This window comes from Hyperolius riggenbachi, chromosome 2 (assembly GCF_040937935.1).
Source record: "Hyperolius riggenbachi isolate aHypRig1 chromosome 2, aHypRig1.pri, whole genome shotgun sequence".
Classification (NCBI taxonomy): domain Eukaryota; kingdom Metazoa; phylum Chordata; class Amphibia; order Anura; family Hyperoliidae; genus Hyperolius; species Hyperolius riggenbachi.
Window position 1 is genome coordinate 337574839 of NC_090647.1, and position 25253 is coordinate 337600091.

The window sequence follows — 25253 nt, forward strand, 5'->3', positions numbered from 1 at the left end:
AATAAGCACTCAAGTGAATGGTTTCCCTACACCATTCAATCAAGCTGTATATCAATGCATAAAAGAAGTAATTTTATTGATATTTGTAAAATTTACTAAAAACACTGAATCTAACTAAAAAAAAAAAAAAGTTATAAAACAGTTATTTAGAAACATAACACTGATGCAATACCTTGTTATCAATGAGAAAGCAGTACCGGGTAGGTCATACAGTGCACCACTACAGATAAAGAATATTCATGGAAGGGTCTACATGAATGAAATGGTCAACTCCTTTAGGAAGTTTTATCTCACATTTTTGGATGAGCTGCCTACACAAATACAGGATGTTGTCTTTTCAGCAGTTATATCTATATACATCACAGAACATCTACAGAGTAACCACCAGCCACAACCTAGTGTCCCCAGAGCACCTTTCCAACAAGAGCAATCTTATAAGTGCAGAACTGTCATCAAATACACATACTGAGCTGGAGAGGCTGACAGGTAATAATAATAGCTCTACTTACAACCCCTTCCATCCACCCCCCAGTTAGTAACACTTTGGACAGTGATGTGCACGGTGTACTGTATGAGGTAAAGAGGGAAAGAGTTAATGCCCCCAAGCCTTTTTAACCCCTTGTCCTCATGCAGCATGGGGTAAAACTGGACTGAGGATCCACACAAGCAATATTAACCTACACGGACTGTGAGATTGGGGGCAATCTGCAGAAGAGGGGTGGGAACGCCTATATGCCCTCGTAGTCAATTGCCTTTGCCCAGTATAACAGAGAAAAGGCTTATCCCAACTTTGTGCTAGGGGAAATGGGGGGCACTAATGATTGAATGTAGATGTCTATCTTAATTATAAGGCGACCCACAGATGCCCACTCCCTTCCATGTAAATACTGTCTTTGTACATTTGCCTTCTGCATTAGTGTTTCTCCATGCATTTGTAAAATGCACAGCTTTCTCCTTTTTTCGCACAACACGTTTCATTGCGATTACAATATATTCAGCCGCATCTGAAAAATCTGTGGCGTAACGAGTCCTGGGAATCGCAGGGGAAAACGCCCCTGCCTTACCGACGGTTTGCGTCTGTGGTAAGCTGTCACTATCCACTCTGTGATACAAGTAATGCTTTCGGTCAGCCTGACTGAGTAAGTGACCTGGGGTCTAATTTTTAAGGAAGTGGGTCCTTCTACAATCACTTGCTCAGACTGATATGAGCAAGTGCATGCTGCCCCCTTCTTCCTTTTTCAAATAAGACCATTGCTCACTTACTTTCTTGAGGACCTTGTCACTAATCTGACTCTCAGTATTCAGTGCATAGGGAGTATTTTGCATATCTGTAGTATTCACTAGGTGTTAAAGCAAGCCTAAATGGAAAATAAAAAAATATAGCCTTGCAGTAAGAAAAAAAGGAACAGAGGTAACTCTTTCTCTATCGTCGTAGTTGAAATCCACGGCCTACATGTGGTTTTCGGCTCAGACAGGACATAGATTTCCTAATCACCTCAGCATGCTCCCGTCAATCCCGCCATTCATGTTGCTTTGGCACCGCTGTCTCTCGCTGGCTCAGCTGTCATAGTGACAGCTGAGCTCCATGCCCAAGTCAAGAGCCGATTTCATGTGCTCCTGACCCTGTGATCACTGTGAGCCAATAACAGTGATCACAGCCTGATTTCAGAATAAAAAGGCCGTGGTAAAATGAACCTGAACTCTTGCACAGGACAAAAGGGAAAACATAGAGAAATGCACCCTGTCTGTATTTAGAGAGTTTATCCTGTTTAATTCCCCCTCATGGTTTCTATGGTTTCTCTTTAAAAATAATTTATAAGCTATTCAGAAATCTGGAAGAAAGACTGAATATCAGCCCAAATGAACCATGTTGCCTAGGTAGCTCAATTTACATCTTTCCGTTCTCATACAAAACATGTCTTTTCAGATTTTTGTCACATTTTACCTAACCACAGCTTCCTCACATACTAATTAATCTAATTTGTGTAACAGTAGCGCTCGTCTAGCTGCACAATGGCTACTTACACATTGTATTTCTTTCCCTTTGGGTTGGGTTGTGGGCAGCATCCCCAGGCGGTGAGAGTAGCCGGGGTGCCGCCCATACCGCACCCCTTCCCCTTTATATGGCCTGCTGCTCCCAAGTCAATGTTGCTAGCATGTTCCCAAATCGTTGGGCGATTTTAAACTTAGGTTAGGGTGGGGAACCCGAGAGAAGGCTGCACGTGCCGTCCCTGCTAACATGCTACGCAGCGTGGAACCGATGTCTCTCTCAATAAGAGAAGGGTAAGGTCCCCTAATGAGTTGAATAATGTGCAATGCGTAAGTTTGCTTCCATTATTTGTATTGTAAGATGCATTAGTTCTTAATGCACCTGTTCTACTGCAATGAGCACAGTTGTGCCTTTGTGAGGCTTATTAGCCCTATGCAGTGAGTGTTTGTCAGGTGCATCTTGATTAGATGCACGGCCATTTCATTGAATCTCTTGTTGCATAATACTTATACATTTGTTCTAAACAAAAGAGTCTCACAAATCTATGTTAAAGGGGAACTTCAGCCTAAACAATTATACTGTCATTAAGTTACATTAGTTATGTTAATTAGAATAGATAGGTAATATAATCTTTTACCCACCCTGTTTTAAAAGAACAGGCAAATGTTTGTGATTCATGGGGGCTGCCATCTTTGTCATGGGGGCAGCCATCTTTTTGGTTGAAAGGAGGTGACAAGGAGCAGGAGACACAGTTCCAACTATCCTGTGTCCTGATTACCCCTCCCAGCTGCACACGCTGGGCTTTAACCACTTTACCCCCGCCCGTACGAATTTCTCCGTCCCTTTTTCCATCCTTTAACCCCCAGGGACGGAGAAAACCATACTTTCCGCGCTCCCGCCGCTGCCCGTGCTCCCGCTCGTAAACACGCTGCCCGCCGCTAGTAAACATGCTGCCGCCCGCTCGCCCCGGAGATCAATGAACGGGAAAATCCATTCCCGTTCGTTGATCTAAGCCCCGCAATGATCCGCTGCTTTCCGATAGGCAGCGCGATCATTGTGAAAAAAAAAAAAACACTCATAGCCTCCTAGTACTTCCTGCGAGCATCCGGAAGGACGCTCGCAGGTCGCAATAAACAAAAAGTTACTGTTGCCATCTTGTGGCCAAATAGTAAAACTACATCCTAAGCATTTTTTACATAGAAATAAATTAGTGTTACACAAAAAAATGAACTCATTACCTCCCACACTCCCCATTTTTATTTTTTTTTTGTAATTAAAAATTTTAAAAAAAAATTTACAATTAAAAAAAAATACATAAATAGTTACCTTAGGGACTGAACTTTTTAAATATTTATGTCAAGAGGGCATAACACTGTTACTTTATGAACTATGGGCTTGTAATTAGGGATGGACGCAAAACTGAAAAAAATGCACCTTTATTTCCAAATAAAATATTGGCGCCAAACATTGTGATAGGGACATAATTTAAACGGTTTTATAACCGGGACAAAAGGACAAATAAATTTCATGGGTTTTAATTACAGTAGCATGCATTATTTAAAAACTATAATGGCCGAAAAACTGAAAAATAATTAATTTTTTTCCCACATTTTTCCTATTTTCCCATTAAAACACATTTAGAATAAAATAATTCTTGGCATAATGTCCCACCTAAAGAAACCCTAATTGGTGGCGGAAAAAACAAGATATAGTTCATTTCATTGCGATAAGTAATGATAAAGTTATAGACGAATGAATGGAAGGAGCGCTGAAAGGTGAAAATTGCTCTGGTGCTCAGGGGGTAAAACCCCTCAGTGGTGAAGTGGTTAAATGTCAAATTCAAAATGTAAGAAAAAAAATTTGCACCAAAATAGCAGAACGAGCACAACATCAGAAATCCCATCATGCTTTGCACAGCATCAGGGGAAAAAAGCCCAGGCAGTTTTCTTCTGTGCAGCTAAAAATGAGGCTTGTATAAGAGAAACAAAGTTCTGATGCTGTGAAATTGTTAAAGAAACACCAGGCCTTTTCAGTGCTGCTGAGTCGATTTTTAGTCTGGAGGTTCACTTTAAGCCTCATATATATGACAGACACAACTCAACCAAGGCAGCCGTTCTAGTATGTGTACAGCTGTCTCTCAAGGTCACGTAAAGATCCGACACCTCTCTAAGTGATGACATAATTCAAGTGGATTGTTTTTTCCCATCCTACCCCACCAGAAGCTGCTCCTTTGTGCTATGCACAGTTGTCCCTCCTCTCCTCCCTATAGCATCAGCCAAGGGATGCATCTATAAAAAGGCTGTAAAATAGGCAGTTCTTCCTAGTAGCCACCCGAAACTGTGTTGCTGCGGCCCACCCTCAGCTCTGCAGCCACCTAATAGTCCATGGTGGCTAAGCTGAGTTAGGAGGCCCACAACACAGCTGGGGGTGCCAACAGAGCTGGGGGCTGGTTCAGCAAGGCTTTGGGAGGGACTTTAATCAATTATTACAGATTCTTAATCACAATTGAATATACTGGACAGTTGTTGATGAGTACGCATCAGGAGCTCTTTAATTATACCAATGTTTTCAGACGATAGGTCAATGTGTGGTGAAATGAAGATTTCAGAGAGTTTTATCCAGTTTTATCCAGAGTTCTGTCCAGGTAGAATCTATTTACAGATGCAAGCCACGGCTGCAGCACATGCACAGTGGCAGTCTATCAGCGATTACCGCAAGCTGCCAGTCAGTTAGAGAAAGAGTCCTCAGTAAGCCAAATAGAACAGTCAGTACTTGACCAAATAAGGCCAGAAACCCAATAGGAGCGATTTTCTGAGCGATTTACGATTTGAAAACTCTTGCTAATGCAATGCTATAGGTGTGATCCCACTGGAGCGATGTGATTTTATAAAAATCCCCCATAGCATTGCATTAGCAAGAGCTTTTTCAAATTGCTAGCGATTAGAAATCGCTCCTAGTGGGTTTCTGGCCTAAAGGTGGCCATACACTGGTCGATGTGCCATTAGATCGACCAGCTGACAGATCCCTATCTGATCGAATCTGATCAGATAGGGATCGTATGGCTGCCTTTACTGCAAACAGATTGTGAATCGATTTCAGCCTGAAACCGATCACAATCTGTTCAGCTGCTCCTGCCGCCTGTCCCCCCCCCCGTATACATTACCTGAGGCTGGCTCCCGGGCATCTTCTCCGCACTGCACCGCACCGCTGTTCTTGCTCCATCCCGGCGCTTCCTGTGTTACTCCGTGACCAGGAAGTTCAAATAGAGCGCCCTCTATTTCAACTTCCTGGTCACCGGAGTGACACAGGAAGTATAAGCGTACACTGGGACATGCGGAAATGCGGTGCAGCGAGGAGAAGAGGACCCCGGAGCCAGCTTCAGGTAATGTATACATGCTCGGATCGGGCCCGAATCGTACGCCGCAAGCGACGCGCTCCTACCGCCGGGCGATCGAGGGTAATTTCCCGCACGGCGCGATCGACGGTCCGATCCGATTTCGGGAGGGAATCGGATCGGCGGGTGCGTTTAGCGCAAGCGATTGGCAGCAGATCCGATCCCAGGATCGGATCTGCTGTCGAAACGGCCGTGAATCGAGCCAGTGTATGGCCTGCTTAAGAGTCACATTATTATGTTCGGTGTCTGGCAAAACTGATAACAGCAGTAGCACACAATGCTTCTAAATTCATGACTCCCCACCTTACAACATCATAACCTCTACACTGCTGAGCAAAACTTCAGGACAGCATATGGTACTAAGCTCATCCAAGTCAAAGAGACTGAATATGACGTCGTGTACGTGACTCAGGCTGGCTGTGTGGGATCTACCCAGAAATGTTTTGCGAACTACCAGTAAATCCCCATCGACCCCTGGTCTACAGACTTGCAGCAGCTTTACCCTGTGATGTACATTGACTTACAAAGATACCATAAGATTCAAACACGAATAACCAATTTTTATATGCAGCTGATTAATAAAAGGTATTAACTGCTGCTATATTTCTTATTTTGACAAAAAGTACACCAGAATTACCTAGCATTCTGGTGTAATGGCAAGGAATAGGAGTGGCAATACAGAGTCAGTCCCTCCATAGCGGTCTCTACAGATGCTCAAAATAGATGAATATTTTACCTTGGTATTTTCCCAGAACTGTACTTTTTTTTTTTTTAAAGTAGAACTGAAAGAGTAGAACACAATGGAAGAAGGTTTTTTACTTTAATCTAGCTTCACAATAGTGAGCTTTCTCCTCATTTTCTTGTTCTGTGACCATTGTCTGAGAATTGTAAGTAATAGAAAATCTCCCCAGTGGGAGCTCAGAGAGCACTAAAACCTGACTGTATCTTTAGGATTACACACACAAAGAGCAGATCTAGGGAAAATCATTTGGACAATCAATTGTTCTGATTTTTTTGAAAAGTGAGCAGCAAGTCCTCTCATGTACCCATGGGGGGAGTTTGGGGCACCCTGGGAACAAGGACAAAAAAGGGGGAGAGCAGGTGATGAATGTATGGGCACCATGTAGCTGTGCTCACACACCAACAGCTACTTAACATACTCATCACCAGTCGTATCCCATCCACATGATGAGCAATGCCTTGTCCTCATAACCAGCTGCATGCTGCCAACACACCCATATATTGATTGACCCTGTACAATATGTCTCAGGATCTGTGCAGGACTAGGACTAGTTGATATTTACCAACATGTCTGATCATGAAGCAATGTACAAAAATGGTCTTCTTGCTGGTTTCCAACTGGTTGCAAATGAACTAACCTCTGATCTACAGACTGATCATTTTTATAGTATCATTCATCAATGTGGAGGGATTATTGCATTGTGTGTACAAGCCCTAACAAGTTGTACACACTAGATTCTCATCACCTGAAATAATCATTTCAGGTGACGATCCAGTGGGTGTGCAGGTTTCCCATGACTTCTGCAGCCTAGTGGCAATCCATCAAGCTGGAGAAACCTTAGCCAAGTGTCATCACAGTTCCTGTGGCAGATTGTAGCATGACTCCTCTGTCTCCACAGAGCAGGCTATCCAGATTATCCTTCCCCACTCAAACGGAAAAAAAATAATGGAGGTACTTCAGTTCAGTCTATAGCCTAAATCTTTAAATAATGAGGCATGTCTAGCTCATAGACTAATTAATGGCAAGTATATGACTTAGTCCATAGGAATGAGCTGTCTCTTGAGAATTCTGGTCTGATATCAGATCTATAGAACATTTTCCCATTTGCTTTTGACACTAGTATGGCAAGGGTAAAACGATAAGGCCCGGTTCACATTAGCGTTCGCTATCCGGATTTTCCGGATCTGATCCGGACCGCATACTGTACAAACGGAACGTACGTTCCGCATAGCAATGTAAAGTCTATGCGGACGTTCACACGCGTCCGTTCCGTACGTACCGGAGCCGGATCGGATCCGGACTCCGGACTCTTTTCCAACATGCGCTATTTTTTGGGTCCGGATCTCCAGCCCACGCACCTGGACCGGAGCCGGACCTGAGCCTGACAGCACCATCCGGAACACAGAAACCAATGGGAAACGGAAGGCACAGAACACACTGCCTACAAAAACCTGATGTTCTACCCCACTTCCTATGCGTATCCAAGCGGCCATTTCGGATGGGGACACATGGGCCAAGCATGTCTGGAGTGGAGCAGCAGTGACAGACGTGCTGGAGCTGTTTGGCAGAATGTCGGAGGTGGAGGTGAGGCCTACAGTGGAGGAACCTGATTCTACAGGTGCACCAGGTGCACCTTCTGCTGACCCCAACTTTTTTTTCTTAAAAGTTCTCTATTTTTTGCCCACGGATCGGATGGCAGCCTGATGCATGCCTGATACAAACGGACCGGATCCGGATCTGAACCGTACGGTTCTGATCAGGATCAGGTCAGGATCCGTTCAGGATCCGGTCCGTTTACTTGCCAAAACGCAAGTGTGAATGGGGCCTAAAGCTCTTGTTTCTAGGCAAGTTCAACTCTGGCCAAAGCACCAGGCACCGGCAACATTATAAAATCTTTCAACCTCATCAAGACAAGGGGTAGTTCATGCTTTGGCAGTTACAGATTTCCCAGCAAGCTCGTGGTGAACCAAAGCTCATGGTGAATCAGAACTCCTAGGCATGTGTAAAGGGCTGAAAGAGATCAAAAAGCATCCTTACTAATATGCTATGTAAAGCAGAATTTTGCTTTCCTAAAACAGAAGGTATTTGCAATGATTGAGGTTGGAGTGAACATTTAAGAAATCCCACAGTGCATCACTGCATCATTGCTAAATATGCAAAACATCTCTTTGATAACCCTGAGCCATATTTTGGCAAACAATGTTTTTCATTCTACAAATTAAACTGCTAATAACTTTCAACTGCTCTGTGTTTTGGGAACAAACCAGGCTTTTTTTGGTCATGCATTACATTTTATCTTCTATTTTCTTTTATGCTTGTTACTCGATCCCTTGGGTGACAATTTAGGGCAAAATGCTGTACAGACGTGCTGCTAGACTGCAGGCCCTTGTGCAAGGGAATCTAGCAGGCCGGATCTATTGCCGACACATAAGGGCTGCCAATTACATGCTAGACTGTTGGCAGAGACAGCACTCTGCTAATTCAATCATTTAAATATGATCTTTTTATAGCAATTAGGACATTAAATTAACTATTATAATTATTGTCACTTTGCTTTCATAGAAACCACAGTATGTTCTATATTACCTACCCTTTAGGGCCTGAGCCCACTGACGTAGTTGTATCTGCTTCTGTCCACTTTTCAGCATCTCTAAAGGTGGCCACTAATTATCCAATTTCTAGCGAAAAATCGTTCGATCAATCAGAAATTCTGATCAGATTGGTTGTAAATAATCTCCATTGATAGGCACAATCGATTACAAACGATTGTAAAAATAGTCGGCCAATTGGATTCAAAATTTGGATTTGTTGCTGGTTGTGATAAGTGTAGTGAACGATTTTTCTTCCGATCAGAAATTTCTGATCGCGCAAATGATTTTTCCCAAAAGATTGGATCGTTAGTGGCCACCTTAACATCGAAGTGTAACTGAAAAGCGGATACAACTGCGTCAGTGGGCTTAGGCCCTCAGGGGTCTAAAAATTAGAATGTAGGAAAGAAAATTACCCCATTTTTATTCAGTAAACAGAGCCATTCCTAAAAATATGAAATATGTTTAGTAGGAATATTTTATTTTTTTAAACTTTCTATCAAAGATTTAACACATTTTGGCTGAAACACAGTGTAAAAAGTACATATTCAACATGTGATCAACAGATTGCTCAACAGTACACTTCATTTATGGTGAAACTTGTCCAACTTCCCTTATCTTGGTTCACTGCACCAAGCCAGATAAGTAACACTGTTTCAAGAAAGATTGCAAGGCAATTACAAAGTGCCAAATATAATTGGCCAAGTAAGGGCTTCTTCCCTTCTGTGTCTTTTATGCTGGGAATACACGGTTTGTTTTTGAGCCAGATAGATGGCTCGATAGATAATTTCCGACAAGTCCGATCTCCCATTCGGTCGTTTCGCCGCTCGATTTGTGATAGAAGTGAATGGAAAAAGATAAGAAAAATGAGCGGAAGATAAGATAATCGACTGCAAAATCGAACGGCGAAACGATCGAATGGGAGAATCGAGTGGCAGAAATGATCTGTGTATGCCCAGCATAACTTTGGGAGGCTTAACAAATTTACTATGCTATCTTGATAAAGAAATAAACAAACAGAGGCGTGATAACTCCGTCGGGCCGCTCTACTGCGCAGTAGAGCAGACCCGACGGAGATCGGCTATTTTCGCCTATCTCCATCAGAAGAGCCGCAACAGCGCTGGAGCCCGAAAAGGTAAATATTGCACAGGCTGTCGGATTTGTCGCCTGTGCGTTTCGGGGGCTGCAGCAAGACCGCCGTGGGACACAGGACGACGGGGAAAGCCTCGATAGGGTCCAGAGGCTTCCCCCTGCTGAGGTGAGTACCCCCCAGGGGAACTTTTTTTCTGTACATGTTTTCTTTAAGGAGGATAGTGGGAACAAGTGTGGGGGGACCTTGTAGCTTTTGAGAAAATCAAAATTAAACGTACGATTTGAAATTATATTTTTTTTTAATGCGGTTAAATGACAGATAATGTATGAAACTATCGGTAGTGTAAATTCACATATGTCAAAAGATAGAGCAGTGAATTTCATGCCGGGGTTTCCAACAGGGTTGTGTCCGACTCCATCTCCGACTCCTGAGTTTATGATTTCACTGACTACAACTCCTCTAACAACCTTGTTGACTGAAAGTATGTAACATAAAAAAGGCATTTCATCACTGCCAAAGCTTAAGAATTTTAAAGTTATATTAAGATGGCATCTGCTTTTTGGAACATAAAGCTCCTGGCCAGGAAGCTGACAATCTACCCTGTCAGCCATACCAGCCTGTCGCTGCGGACGTGAATGACCTGGCACACTGTCTGTATAAGATTCACCAGAGTCCACATCAGCCAGGTTCCAGTGTGCAGCCCAGCCACATTGCAGAAAAAGGCCTCTACATTTTCGATATCTGATTTAGAACAGTCCAGGGCCATTTTCTGCAAGGGGGCAGATCTATGCCCGGAACCAAGCTGATACGGGGTTCCAGTGAATCTTATTAAACAGACAATAAGTTGGGACAACTGCAAATGCAAAACTGAACGTACCTGGGGCTTCCTCCAGCCCCCTGTAGTCCATGATTTCCCTCAGCATCCTTTGGGTTCCCTGGGTTTGGTTACGTGCGCAACCTGGCCAGGAGTTGTGGGCAAATGCGCAGGCGCAGCCTGTCGGTTCATTCTTTTGATAACCACGCATATGCAGAATGCTCACAGCATCAGGCACATGATTGAGACAGGCGCACGGACAGGCCGCGCAACATTCTTAGTGGATTCACAACAGCCCTACAGGGAGTGCATATGTAGAGTATAGTACTAGAACTTAATTTGTGGTCACCAATACCAAATTTAATAACATATCAAATTAATTGATTTTATGAGCAAAGGGGGTGCATACATTAGTACTGTAGAATCCCTTTATAGTAAACTCCAAGGGAGCAGGAAAAGTAGTTTACTATATCAGAAGTTTACTACATCAAAATTGGTCATACATTGTATATTTATACAGACACATTTGCTGGGACCTGAGGACTGAGTTTACTATATCCAGAGGTTTACTATATCAGGGTATACTATAACGAGATTCTACTGTATACAAATTTTGCATAAACCTGCATCAATGCAGAATTATTTGCATCTCAGTGACCATCGCTATTAGTGACACAACTACACATCAGTCTTTATTCTTACAGCAGAGATGTTATTATATACCGTATAAAGATGACTGTTATTATATAAAATATACTGTGTACACATCTATATACAGTTACTGTGGGTTTTTTTGGTAGTTCGTTGCCCTGTTACAAATCACATGGGTGTCTGGAACCAATGGCCTCGCTCTGCGAGCAAGCGACAGAAGCTGTACTCCCCACCTCCTTCCTTCAATTGGCTATGGAACTCTGTGTTCCACCAGGAACAAGGAAGTAGTTGGGCAGAGAGCATGCTTGCGGCATGGCAACCTGAGCCGGAGGTGTGTCTGAAGTTGGAATGTCAGTCACTGCCCTATATAACCCAGAAGGGCAGGGCTGTGGAGTCAGTACAAAAATCCACCGACTCCGACTCCTCAGTTTAGGATTCCACCGACTCCTCTAATTTGCATATTACAATCTTGTTGGTTGAAAGTATGTAACATGAAATTCGTCTCTTAACTGCCAACGCTTAGGAATTTTAAAAGACAACTTAAGTGAGAAGGATATGTAGACTGTAGACATTTATTCCCTTTCCAGGGATGTCAAACCGGTCCTACGAGGGCCGAGATCCTCACACATTTTTGATATAGCTCAAATGAATTGATGGGTCTGAATCAGGAAAGGTGTGATCCATCAGGTAGAACACGTTCCTTTCTTTCTCAGTCCATGCTAAACACTGGCATGGATCTGGCCTTCCAGGCCTGGAGTTCGACACCTGTGCTTTAGACTAAAACTAGTCCTTGGTAAGAGTACTTGTAAAAGGTAAAGACCGTAAAAAAGAACATCTATCAGGCCCTAGGCAATGTAACTGTGGGTACATGTAAGAATGATGTGCAGGTACTCTGCAGGGGAATGAGGAGATTCTTCCTCTATTACACATTCTTCATGCACAATCTGAACCAGGTTTATGGGTGATAGACAACACCTCTGTGTTCAATGTGCACAACATTCTCAGTGGATTCCCTGCAGCTCTTTGGGGAGTGTATATGTAGAGTATAGTAGTACTGTGTAACTAAGTAAACCTGAGACAGATGAAATTAAAGTTTTATACTTACCTGGGTCTTCCTCCAGCCCCCCTTCAGGCTAATCAGTTCCTCGCTGTCCTCCTCTGCCACCTGGATCTTCTGCTACGAGTCCAGGTACTTGAGCCAGTCTGGTGTAGTGCGCATGCACACACTCCGCCGCCGGGAGCGTACTACACCTGCGCAGCACTATTGCGCAGGTGCAGAATGTTCCTGGCTGGGGGAGCGGCACGTGGCCGGACTGCACTGACTGGCTGATTTACCGGGACTCATAGCAGAAAATCCAGGTGGTGGAGGAGGACAGCGAGGGACTGATTGGCCTGAAGGGGGCTGAAGGAAGCCCCAGGTATGTATAAAAAAAACTTTTCATCCGTCTCAGGTACCCTTTCATTCGTAGTCACCAAACCAAATTTTAACAACGTATCAAATGATTTGATTTCATGAGCAAAGAGCAATACATTTGCATCAGCATCAACGCAGAATTATTTCCATCTCATTGACCATCTCTATTAGTGACACGGCTACACATCACGCTTTATTATTACAGCATAAATGTTATTTAGTATATATAAGACATTCCTGTGTACCAGGGCTGTGGAGTCGGAGTCGGAGTCGTGGAGTCGGGCAATTTTGGGTGCCTGGAGTCGGAGTCGGGAAAAAATGCACCGACTCCGACTCCTAATGAATTTGTAACTGTAATTAAAATAGAAAATATGATAAAATGTTCTATTTCTCAGATAATAGTCATTAAAAATAATGTATATATACAATAATAGCTGCGCTTAGTCTACAAAAATGAAATAAACCAATCAAAATTAGTTTCTTGTGCTGCTTCAATAAAGCAGTCCCCGTATTTTTAAGGTCAGATATACATATCTGATTGTGACTGTATATATGATGTGTACACAGGAATCTCTTATATATACTAAATAACATCTATGCTGTAAGAATAAAGCCTGATGTGTAGCTGTGTCACTAATAGAGATGGTCAACGAGATGGAAATAATTCTGCATTGATGCTGATTTATGCAAATGTATGCACTCCCTTTGCTGATGAAATCAAATAATGTGATATGTTATTAAAATTTGGTTTGGTGACTACAAATTAAAGGGTAACTGAGACGGATGAAAAGTAAAGTTTTATATATACCTGGGGCTTCCTCCAGCCCCCTTCAGGCTAATCAGTCCCTCGCTGTCCTCCACCACCCCGATCTTCTGCTATGAGTCCTGGTAATTCAGCCAGTCAGCGATGTCCGGCCGCATGCCGCTCCCACAGCCAGGAACATTCTGCACCTGCGCAATAGTGCTGCACAGGTGTAGTATGCTCCTGGCGGCGGAGTGTGTGCATGCGCACTACGCCTGACTGGCTCAAATACCTGGACTCATAGCAGAAGATCCAGGTGGTGGATGAGGACAACGAGGGACTGATTATCCTGAAGGCGGCTGGAGGAAGCCCCAGGTATGTATAAAACTTTAATTTCATCTGTCTCAGGTTTACTTTGTTACACAGTAGTACTATACTCTACATATGCACTCCCCACAGAGCTGCAGGGAATCCACTGAGAATGCTGTGCACATTGAACACAGAGGTGTTGTCGGTTTACAATCTCTTCATTCCCCTGCAGAGTACCTGCACATCATTCTTACATGTACCCACACTTACATTGCCTAGGGCCTGATAGATGTTCTTTGTTCCGGTTTGTACCTTTTACAAGTACTCTTACCAAGGACTAGTTTTAGTCTAAAGGGAATAAATATAGTAGTCTACATATCCTTCTCACTTCAGTTGTCTTGTAAAATTCCTAAGCGTTGGCAGTTAAGAGACGAATTTCATGTTACATACTTTTTAATCAACAAAATTGTAATATGCAAATTAGAGGAGTCGGAGTCGTGGAGTCGGAGTCGGTGGAATCCTAAACTGAGGAGTCGGAGTCGGTGGATTTTTGGACCGACTCCACAGCCCTGCTGTGTACACATCATATATACTGTACAGTCACCATCAATATGGACACTGCTTTATTGAAACAGCACAAGTAACTCATTTTGATTGGTTTATTTCATTTTTGTGGACTAAGCACAGCTATTACAGTATACAGTGGAGGAAATAATTATTTGACCCCTCACTGATTTTGTAAGTTTGTCCAATGACAAAGAAATGAAAAGTCTCAGAACAGTATCATTTCAATGGTAGGTTTATTTTAACAGTGGCAGATAGCACATCAAAAGGAAAATCGAAAAAATAACCTTAAATAAAAGATAGCAACTGATTTGCATTTCATTGAGTGAAATAAGTTTTTGAACCCTCTAACAATAAAAGACTTAATACTTAGTGGAAAAACCCTTGTTTGCAAGCACAGAGGTCAAACGTTTCTTGTAATTGATGACCAAGTTTGCACACATTTTAGGAGGAATGTTGGTCCACTCCTCTTTGCAGATCATCTCTAATTCCCTAAGGTTTCGAGGCTGTCTCTGTGCAACTCTGAGCTTGAGCTCCCTCCATAGGTTTTCTATTGGATTAAGGTCCGGAGACTGACTAGGCCACTGAATGACCTTAATGTGCTTCTTCTTGAGCCACTCCTTTGTTGCCTTTGCTGTATGTTTTGGGTCATTGTCGTGCTGGAACACCCATCCACGACCCATTTTCAGTTTCCTGGCAGAGGGAAGGAGGATGTCGTTCAGGATTTCACGATACATGGCTCCGTCCATTTTCCCGTTAATGCGATTAAGTTGTCCTGTGCCCTTAGCAGAAAAACACCCCCAAAGCAAAATGTTTCCACCCCATGCTTGACGGTGGGGACGGTGTTTTGGGGGTCATTGGCAGCATTTTTCTTCAAACACAGCGAGTTGAGTTAATGCCAAAGAGCTCTATTTTGGTCTCATCAGACCACAGCACCTTCTCCCAGTCACTCACAGAATCATTCAGGTGTTCATTGGCAAACTTCAGACGGGCCTGCACATGTGCCTTCTTGAGCAGGGGGACCTTGCGAGCCCTGCAGGATTTTAATCCATTGCGGTGTAATGTGTTTCCAATGGTTTTCTTGGTGACTGTGGTCCCTGCTAATTTGAGGTCATTCACTAACTCCTCCCGTGTAGTTCTAGGATGCTTTTTCACCTTTCTCAGAACCATTGACACCCCACGAGGTGAGATCTTGCGTGAAGCCCCAGAGCGAGGTCGATTGATGGTCATTTTGTGCTCCTTCCATTTTCGAACAATCGCACCAACAGTTGTCACCTTCTCTCCCAGCTTCTTGCTAATGGTTTTGTAGCCCATTCCAGCCTTGTGCAGGTCTACAATTTTGTCTCTGACATCCTTGGACAGCTCTTTGGTCTTTCCCATGTTGGAGAGTTTGGAGTCTGCTTGATTGATTGATTCTGTGGACAGGTGTCTTTTATACAGGTGACTAGTTAAGACAGGTGTCCTTAATGAGGGTGACTAATTGAGTAGAAGTGTCTAACCACTCTGTGGGAGCCACAACTCTTAATGGTTGGTAGGGGTTCAAAAACGTATTTCACTCAATGAAATGCAAATCAGTTGCTATCTTTTATTTAAGGTTATTTTTTCGATTTTCCTTTTGATGTGCTATCTGCCACTGTTAAAATAAACCTACCATTGAAATGATACTGTTCTGAGACTTTTCATTTCTTTGTCATTGGACAAACTTACAAAATTAGTGAGGGGTCAAATAATTATTTCCTACACTGTATAAAATTTATGATGACTATTATCTGAGAAATAGAAAATTTCATATTTTCTATTATAATTACAGTTTAAATTCATTAGGAGTCGGAGTCGGTGCATTTTTCCCAACTCCGACTCCAGGCACCCAAAATTGCTCCGACTCCACAGCCCTGCAGAAGGGCTTGCAGACCGGTGCACCATGAGCCTTTAAAGACACGCAAGTGTGCAAACTAACCGTCAGGCTTAGTTGCCCCCACTTATGCTGCCCTACAGCCTTGGAAGCAGGGCTGTGGAATCGGTACAAAAATCATCCGACTCCTCAGTTTATGATACCACCGACTGACTCCAGGTACCCAAAATTGCTCCGACTCCTATGTCTAATTTTTACAAAGGCTATGGGTATGGTTAAAAAAATCATCCGACTGACTCCTTAGTTTATTGAAACCACGACTTCGACTCCAGGTACCCAAAATTGCTCCAACTCCTCGACTCTGACTCCACAGCCTTGCTTGAAAGTATCGGTATGTCTTACACATGCTAATGTTATACAGTGGGATGCGAACGTTTGGGCAACCTTCCTAATCATCATGATTTTCTTGTATAAATCGTTGGTTGTTACAATAAAAAATGTCAGTTAACCTCCCTGGCGGTAAGCCCGAGCTGAGGTCGGGCTATGCCGCCGGGAGGCACCGCTCAGGCCCCGCTGGGCCGATTTGCATAATTTTTTTTTTGTTACACGCAGCTAGCACTTTGCTAGCTGCGTGTAACCTCCGATCGCCGCCGCTACCCGCCGATCCGCCGCGCCACAGCCGCCCCCCCAGACCCCGTGCGCTGCCTGGCCAATCAGTGGCAGGCAGCGCTGTGTGGTGGATCGGATTCCCCTTTAACGTCACAACGTCGATGACGTTGGTGACGTCATCCCGCCCCGTCGCCATGGCGACGGGGAAAGCCCTCAAGGAGATCCCGTGCTTTGAACGGGATCTCTTGATCTCCGATCGCCGAAGGCTGGGGCTGGGGGGATGCCGCCGAGCAGCGGCTATCATGTAGCGAGACGTTGTCTCGCTACATGAAAAAAAAAAAAAAAAAAAAATTTTAAAAAGTATTTGCTGCCCCCTGGCGGATTTTAATAAACCGCCAGGGAGGTTAAATACATCATATAGGACACACACACACAGTGATATTTGAGAAGTGAAATGAATTTTATTGGATTTACAGAACGTGTGCAATAATTGTTTAAATAAAATTAGGTAGGTGCATAAATTTTGGCACTGTTGTCATTTTATTGATTCCAAAACCTTTAGAACTAATTATTGGAACTCAAATTAGCTTGGTAAACTCAGCGACCCCGACCTACATACACAGGTAAATCAAATTATGAGAAAGAGTATTTAAGGGGGTCAATAGTAAGTTTCCCTCCTCTTAATTTCCCCTGAAGAGTAGCAACATAGGGGCCTTGAAACAACTCTCAAATGACCTGAAGACAAAGATTGTTCACCATCATGGTTTAGCGGAAGGATACAGAAAGCTGTCTCAGAGATTTCAGCTGCCTGTTTCGACAGTTAGGAACATATTGAGGAAATGAAAGGAAACAGACTCAGTTCAAGTTAAGGCTTGAAGCGGCAGTACAAGAAAAATCTCGGATAGACAGATGCAACGAATGATGAGAACAGTCAGAGTCAACCCACAGACCAGCACCAAAGACCTACAACATCATCTTGCTGCAGATGAAGTCACTGTGCACCATTCAACCATTCGGCAAACTTTACATAAGTATATGCTGTTTGTAAGAGTGATGCAGAGGATGCATTTTCTCCACCCTCAGCACAAACAGAGTCGCTTGAGGTATGCTAAAGCACATTTGGACAAGCCAGCTTCATTTTGGAATAAGGTGCTGTGGACTGATGAAACTAAAATTTAGTTATTTGGGCATAACAAGGGGCGTTGTGCATGGAGGAAAAACAACACAGCATTCCAAGAAAAACACCTGCTACCTACAGTAAAATATGGTGGCGGTTCCATCATGCTGTGGGACTGTGTGGCCAGTGCAGGGACTGGAAATTTAGTCAAAGTTGAGAGACACATGGATTCCACTCAGTATCAGTAGATTCTGGAGACCAATGTCCGGGGCTGGATCTTTCAACAAGACAACGACCCTAAACACTGCTCAAAATCCACTAAGGCATTCATGCAGAGGAACAAGTACAATGTTCTGGAATGGCTATCTCAGTCCCCAGACCTGAATATAATTGAAAATCTGTGGTGTGAGTTAGGGCCCATTCACACTAGAGCGTTTTTTCACGATTTCGGCAAAACGCTCAAACGCAATCGCTTTTTAAAAGCACTAGTGTAATAAAACCCAATGGGCCTGTTCTTACTTGGGCGTTTTGTGCTAATCGCCGCAAATCGCCCAAAACTGCGAAACGCAAACACTTTGCCTGCACCATTTTCAGGCGATTGCTTTTCAGTGCTATAGAAGCGCTAAACGCGATCGCGGAAAAATCTCTGCAGTGTTCAGTGATTTCATTTTTCCCCTGAAAAAATCACTCATGCAAAACGCTTGCGCTTTCTAGTGTGAATAGGCCCTTAAAGAGAGCTGTCCATGCTCAGAAGCCATCAAACTGAATGAACTAGAGATGTTTTGTAAAGAGAAATGGCCCAAAATACCTTCAACCAGAATCCAGACTCTCATTGGAACCTACAGAAAGCGTTTAGCGACTGTAATTTCTGCAAAAGTAGGATCTACTAAGTATTGATTTCATTTCTTTTTTGTGGTGCCCAAATGTATGCACCTGCCTAATTTTGTTTAAACTACCGGTACTATTGCACATTTTCTGTAAATACAATAAACTTAATTTCACTTCTCAAATATCACTGTGTGTGTCTCCTATATGAAATATTTAACTGACATTTTTTATCGTAACAACCAACGATTTATACAGGAAAATCATGACAATTAACACGGTTGCCAAAACTTTTGCATCCCACTGTATGTATGACAAGAATCTGACAAGATTTTGCATCAATAAAGTACTTTTCAGTAACACGCAGCAGTGCTGAGAGATGTTTTTGTTCCTCCATAAGATGTATCTGCATACAGAGGCTGGATCTGCCTATACAGCCCAGCCTCTGTTGCTATCCCAAACCCCACTAAGGTCCTCCTGCACTCTGCAATCCCTCATAAATCACAGCCGTGCTGTGAGGCTGTGTTTACATCTGTAGTGTCAGTCTCGGCTGCTCCCCCGCCTTCTGCAGAGCTCCGGTCCCTGCCCCCGTCCCCTCCCTCCAATTAGCAGGGAGGGAAGGGATGCAGGCGGGGACTGGAGTTCTGCAGGAGGCGGGGAGAACAGCAGACTGACACTATAGAGATAAACACAGCCAGCTCTGACAAGCTGTTTGTCAGCAGCATGGCTGTGATTTATGAGGGATTGCAGAGTGCAGGGGGACCTTAGGGGGGTTTGGGATAGCAACAGAGGCTGGGCTGTATAGTCAGATCCAGCCTCTGTATGCAGATAATAATCTTCAAACCCACCTCGGGTTCTCTTTAACTGTGTGACCCTGGCCTTCACAGCCATATTATTCCTAACTTTGAGGGGTGCTGTTACTTGGCCCAGTTCCTATACACTTCTAAGAAGACCGTAGAACGCAATCTGGAAGACTCAATACTTGAAATGCCTGCATGTACTGAAAAAGTGTACTGGGAAGAATACACAATAGAGCTGAATGGGCTTTTACCAATCTGTCTATGACCATCTTAATGAATGTCCATCATGCAGCATGACAAGTCACAATGCTGCTAGGCTACACAGACAACGATCTGCCAGATTAACCAAATTACACCAATAACTACATAACAGCATTGATTTGCTATTGAGGTGCCCAGTAACGATCCAATTTTACCTACCAATCGACCCGGGTAAGTATTAAATCTTTAGAGTTTAATGTCTCTGGTACACTTTAATACTTTTAAAATAAACAATACCACTATAGGCAAAAAACACAAATTGTATTTACCCATTTCTCCCTTATCACATGTTCTAGGCACAACATATGGTACCACTATTTGCTAGGGAAGGTCCCCAGCAAATATTACCATACATTGTACCCGAAACATTATTTCAAGGTGGTGATAAAAGGTATATGGGGGTGTTCTCTGTATTCATTAAGAGTTGCGCACAGGCTACACCAATGAGGCTTTCATAACATAAATAAACTGTAGCAGAGACACAAGTGGTTATTTCCAACTTCATATTACCATATTTAATAGGTCATTTTAATGTATAAACTCTTAGGGTCAGTCGCACTTGTATACGAAATGTTTCCATGGCTCAGTTTTTTGGTCCGGACCAAAAGCGGAGCCACGGCTACCAATGTTAAAAATAGCGTCCGTCTTCACACAATTTAAAAATGGATCCGTGGTCGATCCGGTTTAAAAAACTGAACGGAGAGTCAGGATTTTCACAGACCCCGAATACATGCAGGGGCAATGAAAGGCAATACAAAAACGGATCTTCCTCTACACTGGCTACTTTGCACACAAAAACAGAGGGAGATCCGTATTGCCTACTGCCTGTTCCTCCGCTCAACCTCATCTTTGCTACCTCTTATCCCCACCCCATAGGTGTCCCCAGGTAGCCTGGAGGAGGTAGCAGCCAGGAAGGGGGGCAGCGGGAACAGCAGCGGAGACCTCCCTCACCTGGGTCTCCACACCCCCTCCAGCTATTTGCGCAAATGTAATGTAAGTAGCGAGTGGGGGAGCAATTACCTTCCTTCCTTCCTCCGCTCACCCGTATGATATCCTGTAATGGCGCCCACTGAAGTATAGAGGGCGGCATTTCAGAAAGTCACACGGCGAGCGGTGGAACGCAAGGAAGGAAGGTAATTGCTTCCCCGTTTGCTGCTTACATTACATTAGCGCAAATAGCTGGAGGGGGAGCGGGGACCCAGGTGAGGGAGGGGGGTCCGACCCTCCTCGCCACGGCTATGCCCGCTCCCTGGATGCTACCCCCTCCAGCTCGGCAGACCCCCCCACCCAAAGGCAGGGCTGCGGAAACATTTTTAAAAACACATCCGGATTGGAAACGTATGCTGCAAAAGGGCAGCATTTTGAAAAACGGATCGATTTGCATTCAATTTTTAAAACCCAACACGGATCCACGGGTTCCGTTCTGCAAACGGACAAATGTAGACCAAAGTGGTTTACTAATACATTTATTACCACAGACCTCTACATCAAATCTAAAAAGAGACGACTAGCACAAAGAGGGGCAAAAGGATTTGGTTCAGAAACTGTCCCTCCAGAAAAGTGACATTTGCAATGTATGCAGTAGCTAAATAATTTAATTCATATGCATCATACATAGGTTTGTATACAGCATTGTTTAAAACAACTCTGAATTGACATTTTGCTCACACAGTTCCAAGAATGTACTTCTCTAATCTGCAGCCAAGCTAGCTACCCAGAATAATGGTACTGTATCTTGTTAAAAAAAACTGCTATTTCACACATTAGGGTTTACCATAAGTAGCTTAAACTGACAAAGTATGGTAGCTTACATGGACAGAATGCTTCACCAAAACAGGCTACTTGTCCGATTTGGCACATTACATTTTGCTTTTAATTATGTAAACATAATTATTCATCCAGGCTTATTTATATTGTATATGATTTACCATTCTTAAAGTGTACCAGAGATGGTACACTGGCCAGTATTTATACTTACCTGGGGCTTCCTCCAGCCTTAAGAGATCTGGCGCTACTACTCCTGGTAATCCTTTCAGTCGCTGCCTTCTGCGCATCCGTGGCTCGGCTGTGGGAGTGCCCCCACCGCACTCCCATCCTCTAGAGGGCTCTGCAGGCACTCCAGGGGGCGGGAGCACGTCTGAACTGCGCATGCGCAGAAGCCCGCTAATACGCGGATTGCTGGGAATTATGGCGGCAGAACCGGGGACCCGAGGAGCATGGCGAGGCAAGCCCCAGTGCTCATGGGTCTGGAGGAAGCCCCAGGTAAGTATAAATAATGGCTAGGAAACCATCCCTGGTTTCCTTTTATCCCAAAACACACTGGAATGGATTGACCAATTTAAAGAGGAAATGTAATGAAAATAATGTAATGAATAAAATTGATTTTTTTTTTTAAATTTATTTATTTGTTGTATTTATAAAGCGCCAACATATTACGCAATATTAATTTTTGTTGATTATTTAGTCAGTGTTTGCCCATTATAAAAAAAAATCTTTCCTCACTCATTTCTTTACACTCTGAAATTTATCAAAGGTGGTGAAATCTTTAGTCATGTCAGATGCATCTATGCAGAATGGTTACTGAGCGTTCTGAAGCCAGTACAAAATATACCTGATCTCCCAGAATTCTCTGGGGGGTGGGGAATTCATAGCTAATCAACCTATGCTAAACATCACTGGCAGGACTACATTCAATATATAGATAAAGGAAGTGATTTTGATGCTGAAACCAGGAAAATTACTCTAAAAGTGGATATCGTGAATAATTTAATGCGTTCTACTATATGTCACTACAGTGCCGCTTTAGTGCCTATACTAAGTACCCCAGGGGCTCCAAGAACCTAGGGATAAGAGTTTGGCAGCAAGAGCAGAGGAGTTGTGGTGAAAGATTTTGCAACTCATAACATTTTGCAACTTCCCGTAAATTGCATGTGCGCTGTATGGCTTGTACATAACTGCGCATGTGCGCCATCTTTCTCTTATCCCGATGCTATGTCTGATCATGCTGCCCAGAAACTGCCTTCCTCACTGAGTATCACACATAAATATAATTCCCTCAAAATATCTCTACTTCCACACGTCATCTCCTGAACCAGCGGGAATTGGGGGCTGCTATTTGGCACATAGGTAATTTGGGGAATCCCCTCTATACCCTGCAAATTTGGGGAGTGTAGGAGGTGTGCAAGCAGAGTTATTTGGGGTATTAATGCAGGCAGCAAAATCAAACAGGAAATGTGGCTGTACAGGCTTCCACTGCGCATGCAGGGCAGTGCAAATTTGCAGGCAGCACAATCAGACACAACACCGGCAGTAAGATTTTGCAACTGCCGGTGTTATTTCCTTAGGGGGGGGGTTATTAGTAGCTCAACAAGGGTGGGGGGAGTATTAGTTGCCCTCCAGGGCAGTTCTTAGTTGCCCTCCAGGGCAGTTCTTAGTTGCCCACCAGGGGAGGAGGGGTTATTTACCTTCAAGAGGGGGGGTTATTAGTTGCCCACCAAGGGGGCATAATTACTTCCCTCCATGGGGGGGGGGGGGGGGTATTGGATGCCCACCAGAGGAGGGTTCAGTATGAGGATAGGGTTATGTTGGGATGCATTTTCTGACACTGATACATTAAAGTCAATGGTTGGGTTGCACTTTCTGATACATATAAATTAATGCAACTGGTTGCAAAATCTTATAAAGTTGCAAAAGATGTCACACAGGTGAAAATCCCCAAGCGGGAAAATATGAGCTAGACAAGAAGCCAGAAGCCTCAAATAAACAGAACACCAGCACATACATCCCTATCGTCACCACCTAGGTCAAGCCTTTTCTCAACCTTTCTACCCTGGAGGAACAACACAAATGATGAGGTAAAATGCCAAGGAACCCCTGCAGAGTCCCCAGTGAACCCTGGTTGAGAAAGCCTGACCTAGGTCCTAGCAGAGTATATAGAGGAAAGTAGGCGCTCACCTTCAGCTGGGACTTGGAAACTTTGCCGCTTTTCTCAGTGTCAAGCGAAGTGAAGGCATACCACACGGACTTGAGCAGCTCGGTCCTCAGGGACATGCTGGGCGATTCGTGTCACTCACCACACCCTCCCTCTCTGCAGCTACTAAATCATAGAAGCTGTCACTCACCGCAGATAAGTAGCTGTGCTGTGCTCTCGCTACACCCCTGCTGCAGCTGCACTCATCACACTGGCCTGCTGCACAATCCCTCCATTCACTCGCTAGAAAAACTGCATCTGCTATTAACACTCTCCTCACAATTCCACACACAGGTCGGACGCCTCCCACAAGTGTCTGTCTCCTGGTCTCTCACAGCCTAGAGTTGCACTGGAGCCCACCCCCTCATACCTGTCGCACTCCTCAACACACTGCCCGCTCTGTGCTGAGCTCAGAAGACTCGCTCTGCTAGACACACTACAACATGCTCTGCTGCACACACAACCGCAGACTCACTACAGCAGCCCGAAGATACAGAGCCTGTCTCTGACACGTTACAGACACTGCTTCATCTACCACTTCCTGCTGACAAAGCCACCCAGGAACAGAGAGCTGCTAAGCATCACCCACCTCATACTGGGCATATACACTTACCATATCACCATCAGAAATATACCATATATATAAAGAGGAAACATTTCAGGCAACTTCTTCTATTTTTTCCTCTCTCTCTTTCCGAGGCAGCCTTCAATAACATGAACATTTTTTGTAAGTTATTTAAGCACAGTATAGAGATTGGCAGACTCAAAAATTGGCATGTGGTTTTCTTGCTCCACAGGAAGTGGAATTACCTCAGACAGACCTGGAACTTTGCACAAGGCTAACCAGATCCGGAATGTATTTAATAATTTCCAGATAGAGGAGCTGAAAAGTTTAACGCAAACCTGAGGTGGTGAAAAAAACAAAACAAACGTTAGATACTTAGCTAAGAAGACAGTAACCTCTGGATATTCCAGAGGCATCCCACCTCCTCCTTGAACCCACCCCACCACTGGTCGGAACCCTCTTTAAGTTTGTGGCCATGCTTCCATCCGTACACAAGCATGACGGACCTGTGCGATACTGACGCACCTGTGTAGTGGCTCGAAGCCACTTATGGACAAGTAGCTTTTGCTTACTGCACATGCCGGGCTGGACTTACGCAGGTACAATGGGCTCTATTCACAAAGGCTATCATTCATGAAAGCATGTGCGGTAAAAAAAAATCTGGGCGGGAAAATACTGCATTTGTTATTTTAGGCCCGGTTCACACTTGCGTTATTTTGCGGACTGCAGCCGGACCGCAAAGTCCGCAAATGGAACGGACGATTAAGGGTCCATTGTTAATCAATGGACCCGTGCGCACTCGTCTGTTCCTCCGGATGCGGTCTGTGGTCCCGCCTGCGGTCTGGAATTTTCCAACATGCTCCAATTTTCCGGACCGGCCCTCCGTCCACCGCCGCCGGACCAGATCCGGACAAGAACATCCAGCACAAGAGTTCTGAGGGGAAACGGAAGTG

General features: G+C 44.0%; 1 protein-coding gene across 2 annotated transcripts in view; it reads right to left on the reverse strand.

Moving 5' to 3' along the window:
- The window catches only part of DEF6 (DEF6 guanine nucleotide exchange factor), a 103078-nt gene extending 78808 nt beyond the window's left edge, over nt 1-24270 (reverse strand). The window contains exon 1 of one of the 2 annotated variants that reach the window (XM_068269405.1): nt 23887-24270. Coding sequence is in view for 1 of the 2 variants with exons in the window: in XM_068269404.1 (XP_068125505.1) it covers nt 23720-23815 (96 nt within the window). In the remaining variant the exon portion in view is untranslated. Of the gene's footprint in view, nt 1-23719 lie in introns of both variants that reach the window. The other variant, XM_068269404.1, reaches the window with a different exon arrangement.
- Between the last annotated feature and the right edge of the window lie 983 nt (nt 24271-25253).